The sequence below is a fragment of the Taudactylus pleione genome, unplaced genomic scaffold (assembly GCF_031769625.1).
Source record: "Taudactylus pleione unplaced genomic scaffold, aTauple2 ptg000015l, whole genome shotgun sequence".
Classification (NCBI taxonomy): Eukaryota; Metazoa; Chordata; class Amphibia; order Anura; family Myobatrachidae; genus Taudactylus; species Taudactylus pleione.
In genome coordinates this window covers 37549955-37562132 of record NW_028284417.1, presented here as the reverse complement: position 1 = coordinate 37562132, position 12178 = coordinate 37549955, and the positions used below count along the sequence as shown (strand labels likewise).

At 40.6% G+C, this 12178-nt stretch overlaps 1 protein-coding gene across 2 annotated transcripts in view; it reads left to right on the top strand.

The window, feature by feature from the left end:
* The window catches only part of ASCC3 (activating signal cointegrator 1 complex subunit 3), an 884679-nt gene that overhangs the window by 716168 nt on the left and 156333 nt on the right, over nt 1-12178 (top strand). For both annotated transcript variants that reach the window (XM_088472337.1, XM_088472346.1), the window contains exon 34: nt 766-891. In XM_088472337.1, coding sequence (XP_088328463.1) covers nt 766-891 — 126 coding nt within the window. The remainder of the gene's footprint in view (nt 1-765; nt 892-12178) is intronic.

Genomic DNA, 12178 nt, shown 5'->3' with positions numbered 1-12178 from the left:
GCCTGTAATATTGGTAAAGCTTTACAATTTTTTTTGCTTGCTTTGGTAAATGAATGTGACTTCAGCAAAAAAAAAATATTGCAACACACAATATTGATAAATTAATATATTCTTGGATTCTCTATAACCTTTTTTAAGTAGCCTAAGCCGTTATAGAAATGTGTGAATTAAATTGATGTGATTGACTCTTTAGCCTGTTTTATATGTTATGTTAAGCATTGAGCCTATTGTCTGATAGAAGTCCTTACAGTTTGTAGTCATAGCTGGAATAGTTGTGATTAAAAATGATAGAACTATTGTTACAAAATGTGTTGAAGTGCAAGTTTGTGCTATTGTGTCATCATAACAAAATCTGTGGTACTTGTGTACTTTACGGACTCATTGCAGAGAGAACCCAATGAATGTTTTAAATGGTACTTGTGTACTTTACGTACACAAGTACCAAAAGTTGTCCCCACCTAAAGAAGGAAGTTGTCCCCTCGCTGGCTCGCTGCGCTCACCACGCTTTGGGCTCGGCGGCTTGCTACGCTCGCCACCAGGCTATATTCCCCCTCTATGCCCACTTGGATGGTAGGGAATGACGCTGGACACTGGGAATGACGGCAGGGTCCTCTCCGTGAAGGGGATTTAGACATTACTATGATTGATAATAATAATGAGTGTAGGACACTTGGGTTCTCTCTGCAATAAGTCTGTAAAGTACACAAGTACCAAATCTGTTTCTATGTTAAAGTTAATTGCACACTCTCATGTCCTTTCCTCTAGCTTGCTGGAGGTACTGTCTGATCATTTAAATGCAGAGATAGCAGCTGGAACCATTACATCCAAGCAAGATGCCATGGACTATATCACTTGGACTTACTTCTTCCGTCGGCTTGTGATGAACCCCAGGTGAGATATCCTGACATAGTCAGTGTCTTGTCGATGATACTCCATGGTTACATTTAAATAGTTTGTGTCATTAGAAATCCATGTTTTCATTTGGAGGGGCTACATTTTGGGGCATTAATACAGATATCTGTTATTATTTTTTCCTGTTTTTTTCATTATCTTGGTTTAATCTCATGTCAGACAAGGCCATATATTTAGTTGGCAAATAAAAATAATAGTTTGTGTATGTTGTATCAATTAAAATAATGATACACTTGAGTATATCTTACAAAAAAAGCAGTTACTACTAAAACATAGACTTCTATGACCCAGTAATGACAAAGTAGGCAATATTATTTCTGGTACAATGCCAGTATTATAGCTTTTCATGGTATAAAAACCCCAGGAATGTAATTGGATTTATTTTGTTACGTTTGTTAAAGGCCTTTAAGGATTGCTAGTCTCGTACACATATGCTTTTCCTCTAATAAGGGGATTTAAGTGACATTGTTCAGCATCTGTAAGTGTTATATACCTGTTTGTTTAACTGCTTTATTGAACTTTTTCCAAATATGTGGAATCACAGTGTGTTATTGTCTGTGGAATGGATTCTTAGCTGCTCTAGTTAGGGTGTGTAATTGAGCTTTTGATTTAGAGGGTGGGGCAACTGGCATGTGGCGTTATACATAGGAATGTGAAGAGGCACTTGCTGAATAAGCTGCTAATGATGCACACAGGAGGAAGGCTCTACAGCAGTATTACCATGAAATCACCACATGATTGGCTTCTAAGAAAGGTACACTTACTTATTAGTGTATTTGTACACATACATTTCATTAATTGTAGAGACACATGTGTCTAGTGTCGCCTCCAGGTTTAGTGGGTGATGTGCTAAATGTTTTTCTCCAGCTTGTAGGATCTGTGATAATTGAGGATAGTTGTCATGTTGTAAATTCTCTTATGCAGACAGAAAATGACAAATTACATACAGATTATGAATTATGTATGCTTTTATATTATTCCAATTCATTTTGAAATACCACTAAGGGGGTAGGGTATGGAATCCAATTAGCAGCAGCGATAACTATAATTTTCCCTGGAGAAAAGTTTTTGGACCATTCTGACGGACGCTTATCGCATGTTTGCGCACTCCCGTGTATCGTGTTATCTTATTGCAAAACCGGAGATAACCAATTTGCACAATAATTCTTGCATAGATGACAGGCGATAAGTACAGGTGAAAATGGGGAAATCAGCCTGTACCCCAGAAAAGGTAACGTAAGGTAGGGCAATGGTATAGAAGTGTTAGTGGCCATAATCCAAGGGTTTGGAGTTCTTAAATTGTGTCAAATAGCTGTTATATGTATTTTTCTCTAACAGTGAAAAAATTATAGAAAGCAATATTTTTTTGGCAAAAATAAATGCTATAGTTAAATTAGGGGTACATTAAAATGGGTATACGTTTATTATTGTGTCATTATAGGGCAGTTAAAAAAAATACACCTGTCACTTGCACCTGCAATGTCCCATCCATACAGCAGCCCCATATACCTGCCCCATATTGACTACGTCCCGTTCTAGCACGGCAATCTATTTCTCGGCCAAAAACTGCTTCGCAGAGAGAGTTGTTTGGGCTGGTGCATTGTCCTGATGGAGGATGAAACCATTTACTACAACTCTGGCCTCTTTCTTCTAATTCTTTCCCACAAAGTTGCTAGGACATTTTGTACTAATGTTTATTCACTATTGCGCCTTCTGGTACCCAGTCTTCCAAAATAACACCCTTGGTATCAAAGAAAATAATTAACATGACTTTGACTTTGGATTTGCTTTGACATGCTTTATTCATTCTTGGTGATGATGGTGTTTTCCACTGCATGGACTGGTGTTTTCTTAGAATTGTACTGGAAGATCCATGTTTCATCACAGGTGAACACTTTATCTAAGAAAACACTTGATTTTGTTAAAAAATGACTGTATAAATTCGATTTTGATTTTTTTTTTTTTGGCAGTGAGACGCCCTGGAACGATCTTAGCACAAACTGTTGTCATGTTAAGATCTTTAATCAAAACTTGCCTAACAGTTTCTTTGGCGATGTTGACCATTTCTGCTATCATTCGGATGCTGAGTCAACTGTCAATTTGAACAATTTTCTAAATTTTCCATATTTTCATTTGTTTTTTATGTGTAAGGAACATTTATCATCTTCGACATTCTCACGACCATCACTGAATCTTTTGTGCCACTCAAACACGTGTGCACATTACATACAATCTGCCCTGTAAGCCTCTGTTAGCATACAGAAAGATTCAGTGGGCATTTTGTTCAATAAAACTAAAAATTAAGTTTACACATTGCTCTACTTTTAAACTAAGCATTTTTGTGACACATGGGAAAATCACAACTTCTTGAAATGCTGTATGACCGTGTGAGGGGGGTGAAACTCGCAAAACCATTTTGGGATAGTCCAAGGTCAATGTTCCCCCACTCCCTTTTAACTCACGCATTTTGATCTTATTTCTAGAAACCTATGGGGGCTGCGGCTGCTGTCAGAAATGGAGGGGCTTCGGCAGATATGAGAAATCTGCTGCGGCCCCTTCATGGTACATTGGGGGGATACTTAATATTATTTGATTAATAGCACCTATCCTTGTGTATCAATGCCTAAATTGTAAAGCGCAATGGAATATGCTGCACTATATAAGCAACTGTTAATAATAATAATAGGCCCCTAATTGTGGCCGTACACCTGCACGATTTTGTGCCGATTGCCCGATTTTCGATGAGTCATAAGATGGATCTTGTGAAAATCGTGTATTATTTTAGTAAGATAAGATCCGATCCGCGCTCCCGCAGCTCCTATAATCGGATCTTAGGATGAGATGTGCAGCACATCTTGTCCATCGTATCGTGTGCAGATCGTGCCTTTTATTTTGTTCATGCGATCCATCGTGCAGCAATTCAAGTCATTTCAATGACTGTTTCCCTTATGAGCCTGTGAGAGACAGGATCGATCTTACGACAGATCCTGTGCTAAGAAAAACAACAAACATGTTGTCGGAATTGCCAGGGAGCTCCGGGGAATCGTAGGGAAATCGTATTATGAATCTGATCTTATGCTGGTCGTGTAGGTGTATGGCCAGCTTAAGAGTATTTTGTTTCCAACTGAAACAGTACAGTTGTATAATGTTTCCTTTACATTATACACATTGTACTAAGGCCTTTAAAAGTACAACATATTTTCTGCATTAGCAATCATCACAGTTTACATTTTGTAACTTTGAATAATATAACTTTTATGTGCACTTATGTGCTATTGATAGGACAATTATCCTTTTTGAAGTTTAAGTGTTTATAGAATGAAGTAATGGTATCTGTGATGCCATTAGAAATGGGAAGCATTACATTGACTGTACATTTCACAGCAGAGCCGTAACTAGACTTTTTGGTGCCCTGTGCCAGAAAGAGCATTGGTGCCCCCATATATTTCAGATAGGAACATAACGCACTCGAAAAAGGGGCATGACCTCATGGGGAAGGGCTAGGGTAGAGATAAGGAAGGTTAGAAAATGCTGGGGATAAAATAATGGGAATATTCAAGTGAGAATGTTAAAAAAAACAGAAAATTGGCAGTCCCAAACAGCGCCCCCTGTCCGCAAGTGCCCTGTGCCATGGCACCGTCGCACCACCCTAGTTACGGCCCTGTTTTACAGTGCACAATTGTAAATGTAAATCATTGTATTATTTTAGTAGCCATATTAAAACTAATATTGTTGATTTTTGTATAGCTTGTGTCAATTTTTGTGGTCAAAGGCTTTCTATGTGTTATCCTAGGTTTTATGCACAGTAATCTAATAGAATGTATTACAGATGTCTCTTACTCTTTCCCATAGATGTGAAGAGGTAGATTTATTTATTTAATCCAGTTATTGGCTGAAATCTTCAATTTACTTTCTTTCTCGTGATTTTTCTGACTCACTTCTCAACCCCAATTTTGTTAGTATATCAATTTAGACAAACAGGAAAACAAAGGAAATGCTTATCACTTAATGGGAGTCAAATAAAGGGAGAACAAGAAAAAAGCACCACTAAATATGATTTGCAAGTAGATAACATATGCAAGGCATTGGTTTACTGTTTACCTTAAGATTTGCTGCAGCAAATCGTTTCTGAATATGTTTCCTTGACACCCTGAGGAAGGAAACATATTCCGAAACGCGTTGGTGAGCTGGAGGACCCCCTGGTTTATCTACTCTTCTCTACAATTGGCTTAACATCTATCTAAAGAACGGTTCCATGTCCCATTCCAATTTCCGGGATATGAATGGTGAGAGGAATATGGAGTAGAGGAGAACAAACCATAATTTACTTTTTTGGGGGGATTCTTATTCTTTGTCTTTTTTGTATATGTGAATATTGTTTTGGGTGCCAAGGAATCCTTTTCTACATGAACTTGATTCAGTTTGATCATTCTGGGATATACATGAGAGTATCCATTGGCGATTATCCAATCCAGATGGAAAAATAAACCTTTATATGCATGTAGCAGCTTAACAATTGGTGAGTTACATACCATTGGGGGTGCTATATGATACACAGAATATATAGAGAAGAATAAAAGATACCTTTTGATGAACGCATTTTATTGACTTGAGGTGAGTCTGGAGATGCAGACAAAGTGTTAAGAAAAAGGAATTGTTAATGTTGATCACTACTTTTTCTTTGATCTGTTGAAATATATAGGAAATCCACTGCAGAGGAAATCAAGGGTCCTCTGTATATATTTGATCCTAACAGCGCTTGTGAAACCACTCCATTATTTCTTAAACTGCTATGCATCCTGACTGTATATTTGTTTTTAAAATTTGATAACTTTTCTTGTCATTGACACTTGAAAGACTTTAAGCCATCTCGCTCCAGACCAGTGACACACCTGCTTTGCCTATTTCCTCAGGCTGGGAGGGAATGCATTATCCATGCAGTGTAATTGTGCATATAACATCATTAGAGTATAATGGTAGTTTTTTATAGGTTGCTTCGTACACCGTCCTATGCACCTGTGTATATTAGACAAAGAAACTCTGTTCTTATCTACTCTGATGGTCTGTACAATCCAGGCAGTGTAGGTAAATTCAAACAAAATGTATTCCTGCAACAAAAATTACTGTACCTGAATGTTTCACACATTTTGAAATATGGCATCTCTGTTATTCATCAGTTTTACATACGTTTATGTGTAATATACTGGTGTCAGGTTGTGGCCTAGGATCGGCCGTTACCTCAGCGCCGGCTCCCCTTGATCTCTAGAGTGGTCAGACACCAGTTGTATCAACGAGTGACACGCTGAGTTTTATACCTGGGGTTTGCTAGGACATCCATATGCTCACTCCGTGATGTGGTTTCTGCGCTTACCGTGATGGACGCAGCCATTACAGTCTGTTTTCACCTGACTAACCCTTTACCCAATGGTAGCATTGGTTGCAGGCAGCTGACATTGTCTTCCAATGGACTGCTACCTTAGGGTATATAACCAGGTTCTGGACAACAGGAAGTTGCCTGTACAACGTTGTTACTTCCAGTGTTAACTTCAGCGTTCCAGGTTCCAAGCTCCGTTTCTTCTAGTGACTTGTTCCTAGTGTTTTCCGTTGCTGAATCCTCAGTGTGTGTACTGAGTTCATCATTCAAGTACCATTTCAAGATACCATTCTCCTGTGCTGCGTCTGAGGCCACAGTGTGTGTACTTAGTAAATCATTCAAGTACCAACTTGTGATACCATTCTCCTGTGTCAGTGCTGCATCTAAAGCCACAGTGTGTGTACTTAGAACATCATCCAAGTACCCACTCAGTATACCATCTTCTGTGCCAGCATTGCAACTGAAACTACTAAGTGTGTTCTCTGTTCATCACTTCAGTACAATCCTCCAATATCTGTGCTTACCCTGTGGTAGTGTTCTTCCATTTTTTTCCCACTTGTGCCGGATACCTGACCATAGAGCCACGACCTGCCTACTGAGTGCAGCTTAAGCCCAAATCCTGCTTGGAGGGGTCACTGGTGAACACCTCCCAATAGGTTCGACTCGGCGCATTTGGTCAGGTCTCGCCAACATCCGGTACTGGTGGATGAGGAAGACACTAATCCAGGCCCCTTGTCTCCTGTTCCCTCCTCAACCTGGGTCCATGTCTTCTAATCTCGTGGCCAAGAATCATCTTAGCCAGAGTGTGACCACTGGCTGCTTTCATGTCTTTTCATACTGCCGCATCATGGACATCCCTCCCCTGTCCATCTTCCCAATTCCTCTTACCCAGTATCTCCACCCACTTCAACCTAATGTGACTTTTTATTTCCTCTGTAATTTCCCACTGCATATTACACTTCTTTGAATTGCTCATCCTGCCCACTGTAACCTATGTAGTGCACCCTAGATGCCTCACCTGGTACTTTCAAAGGCAGGATGAACAGCCTGTGGAACTATTTTATTTATGCACTGTGGGCCTGATTCAGCAGTGCGCGCATGTGCAGAACTGGTCTGCGAGTCCACTTGCAAACTGGCAGCAGACTGTCAGTAATTGACAGTCTGCTGCCGTTTGGGGGCAGGGAGGGGGCGGCGACAGCCTCTGTTACCCGAAACGGAGGCATGTTACCGCCGTTGGGGGGGAGGGATGAGGCCAGGATATCCGGTTGACGGAGATTTCCTGGCCTCTTCCTCTAAACTGTAGCGGCCGGCTGCGAACCCTATGGGTCACCGAAGCCAGCCGATGGTACGCAGATTAAGCAATTAATGCAGCTCGGTTAAGTAATGCTAAGGGGGTGTGATGCCTCCTGTGCATTACTATACCTGCAAGGATCACAATTGCAAGGCTGCCTGAGTGCAGCTTTGCAATAACGATCCTTACAGAATCATTCCCAGTGTCTCTTGCTAGTCACTGTTGAATTTATCCTTGTTGTTTTATTTCTATGTATTGCTTATTGCACATTGTAACCGATGTAGTGCATCCAACATGGCTGCCTTGCCTGGTAATCATATTGTGTAGAATGAACAATGCATGATGCTGATGGTTTTGCAAGGATCTCACCTATTATGTTTTTCTCCCTATTATGTGTCCTATCTTCCAGGCTTTGCCTATTCTGCCCAGCGTAATCCTACTTAGTGCACCTGAGATGGCTGCCTTTCTTGAACCCTTCATATTGTGAATGAATAATGATTGGAACTATTGACCCAAAATGGCTGCCGTGCCTTTGTATTATATACATTATTTCTGTACTTTATCAAAATGTAAACCAGCATTATGTTCATACTATTTGTCAAGCCCCTTGAGCCCTCTTGGGGAAAAGTGCTATATAAATAAAATTAATTCAGCAGGTGACCATATTCCTGTGCCTTGGAAATCTGTTAGTAGAGACTGGTAGAAGAAAGATTGGAGGTGGCTCTGTCCTTGAATACAAATCGATGCAGTCTATATTTCTGTCAATTTATATGTTATTTTGTACATTTTAACTCTATGATGTGATATTCAGAATTGTGTTATAGCTCAACTGTTATTGAGCAAACATTTACTGTATTAAAGAACTGCAACACCTAAAATACCAGTTACCTTATGTAAAACATTTCTATTAACCAGGATCATAACTAGACATTCTAGTGCCCTGAGCAGAAGACGTTTGCCCTCTTTCCCACAATAATAGTAGGAGGGATAGATAGTTGTTGCAGCCTTTGGGGTGTTATCTAACCAATATAGAAGTGCCAGACCAAAGTGAAATTGGCTACCCATCGTTCCACAAGAAATAACCACACTATGCCTAACTCCTACTATCAACTGGTGAATATATTGATTCCTTATCAAATACCGCCATTTTGTTACACATACCAATTCGGTGGAAGCTTAATTGAATCAGTTGAAAATGTACTTTGGTGGAAGCTAAGGTGCACCAGTGCAAATCCATGCATAGTTTGTTGCCAAACAGGAAAGGTGAGAATCGCACAGGACTGGTTATGATTACCTCTCTTACCTCCTTCGTACCTGAGGGACCTAAGTGTATAAAAACATATTCTAAACCAACTTCATGCAAATTTTAGCCTGACGTGGGAAACATTATGCGTTGGTGGTGCTCACCAGAGTCAGAAAAAGGGTCAAATGGGTCAGAAGAAAAAGAAGACTCTTTTTTTGGGGGGCACTACTTCTACTTCAAGTAGTGCTCCCCAAAAAGATTTGCCTGTTTCTTCTGACACATAGTTTGTTGCCAACAAGGATTTTATGTTGCACCAACTTTGTGTATTGTATACAGCGATTTCTCCTATCCTCTTAGATGAGGAGGGCTGCTGCCGCGGAAAACGGGAGGGTGCAATTACTCACCCACTGCTCCCATCCTGGCTGGGTCCCGGCGCCAGCGCAATCGATCTGTCAGGCGCTGGGACCGGCGGGGAGCCATGCATGCCACCGGCATCCAAAGGGCTGCATCGCCTGCAGCCCCTAGGAGCCAGTTGGGGCTAGCGGAAAGGCAGTAGAGTAGACACCTCCCCCTGAGACTGCTTGTACATGTGACTGGCAGGTAGCACTTCCAATAGAAAGCCACTGCCAGTCACATAGTGTAGTGTCACGACCAGAGCTGATATACCTGGCGAGTTGCGGTCTATTCCCGTGCAGGTGGTGTGGTGCGGTCCTACGGGTAGGGGTGCTGGTGTCTGGAGGTTGATACAAGGTGCGCGTGGATGTCCTAAGGGTACAAGCCATGTGGTGACAGGTGAGACTGGCAGCGCTGCCGCCCTGGCTATTGCTTGGCACGCCATCTTGGTTTTGGGCATGTGACCTGAATGGGCCAATCAGGTTAAAGCATCTTGTGTGAACTCTCAGCAGCCTATCATGCACATTCCCATGGTACTTAATGGTGTTCAGCACGCCCTTTAGTTGCCAGTGCAACGTGTACACAGCGCAAGCTGTAAGAGAGTTCCCTGTGTGATTATTGCAGTCCCAGCCGTGCTCCGTTTCCTGCTCTGTCTCCACCTCAGGCTGTTCCCGGATACCCGCATCTACCGTGCTATATTCCATTACTCACCCCACTGTTTGTGACTCCTCTAGCTCTCTGGATTCAGAGCCCACTCCAGTACTACAGTCCTCTGTGTCTCTGTCACACCTCCATTGGACTTTTTTGTTTCTCGACCAGACATCTGTTCCCAACTTCATTATTGGACTTTGTTTTTTCTGCCAGACATTTGTTTTCAGCCTCACATCACTTGGACTTGTTTATTTTCTGCCAGTTTATATATCTATTACCATCTCATGAATAATAATACTTCTGTTAAACCTGTTGCATTCCAATACTACAAACCCGTTCCTGTTTTCTCTCCTGCATCCTTCCTGGTTTCAAAAATAATCCAGACCTGACAGTGTAGCCAGTGAAGTCACGGACTGCACTGACTACACTAAGGTGGTGGATTTTACTGGTGGGGCAGCCCCTAGGCAAAATCCGCCACTGATTGTATATTATGTTTATGGGGGTGTTTCAATTGTTGTGTGGGCTGCGATAATTAATGGGCACCCAGTGTTGAAATTCAATTGTTTTTGGCGCCCATTAATTATCGTGGTCTTCACACCCTATTAGACTGGGCTTAGCCATGTAAAACGGGTTTATCGCACATTTTTGCTCAAACCCTCCTGATGGTGCTAGCAGAAATGCCGGAGGCTATCATGCCTGAACAGAGCAACAATTGAATTGCTCTGTCCGGCGACTTAAAAAAAATAGCCACCCACAAAACAGTTGAATCTCCATTATGTGTTCAAACCAGGATATGTAAATATATGTTTTTACTGTATGCTTAATAATACTCTCCATTCAGTAAACACAACCTAAAATACAAAGTGAAAAACTCTTCGGGAATAAAGATTTGGTAAAAAAAACCAAGCATTTTGAATTTCTGTAGACCTCACTAGACTGCACTCTATAACTACGTTGTTCAAATTTACACTCATATTCCCTATAATGCATTGTACAGATTTATACTTTCGACCCTACTGAAAAATAGCAGACATATCAGCTGATCCTAACATTTCCCTTTCTTTACAAATTTGAAGCAGTTACCCTTGTGCTACAGAAGGCATAAGAAATTAATTGTCTGTATTTTTGTAACTTTGTTTATATTTTATATACTTCTGTATTTTTATTGTAGAGAGGGGCTTGTTATTTTTTCCCCATTGGAATACTAATATAAGTTTGACGGTCTAGCCCATGTGCTAGATGCTGTTAGTATAAAACTGCCTTTGACTTTCACATCTCTCAGGGGACGAGTAATTGTTGTGTTCAAACAGCCTGTAATTGTGATCCCGCTGGCTTTCTCAGTACGCTTCTGGCTATTAGAGTCATTAAACAACTCAGCACCTGTTAACAGCATTGTAAATATTCAACCCTGCTTGTATGCTGCTCGAGACCAATATCGAGAAGGCTGGCAGAGCCCAGCTTTATAAATTAGAGCTTCTGACAAGTCAATTATTGTAAAACTGGGTTTCATTGTGAATTAAATGAAATAACATGCTGATAAAAAATGGTGGGCTGTCTGTTTACTGCATGGACAGAATAATGACTGGATGATTCAATACAGCTACAGTAGTATGAAACTTTGTGTTCATTCTTTAGCAATAATTAAACAATCCGGTATTCACATATACCATTATAAAAATAAGTTTCATAGACTTCCGCTCCATGGAGATTTCTAGCTATTCTTATGACCACAATTTATTTGCTTCCAACACTGAAATTGGAAGTCTATGTTAACACTTTATCTGCATGCAAATATTATTTTTGCTGCTTATTTGTATTATCATGTATATTCAGCTAGATGAATATGTTGTCCAATATGGCTGTCGGTACTCAGTGTGAGTAGAATAGTATTATCCACTTGCAGTCCAGTTCTAACTACTGTTTTCTTGCCATTTGTACATTTATGTATGTTACTATATCTGATGAGGGAAAGTGTTATAATTATTTTTTCTATCTGTGTTGCTATTGGGCATACATATGACAACATCTCAAGACACCTGTTAAGTTTTCTGTCTACATATACACCTCAGTAATACAGTATTTGGAATAGTCCTGGGGGGATCTGAGTACCGGTAAGCATGCCCAGCTTTATAGGGAAGCCAAATGCTACAGATGAAAATCTCTATTAGTGGTTTTTACTCATTACTATTACTATTCTTAAAATCTATGTAGGTTAAGGGAGAATCCTCTCAGAATTGGAGTTTGATGCTTGGCTGTGACATGTTAGACAAGAACCGCACACCCAACCATTACATACCAGGTGGAGCCAAAGCAG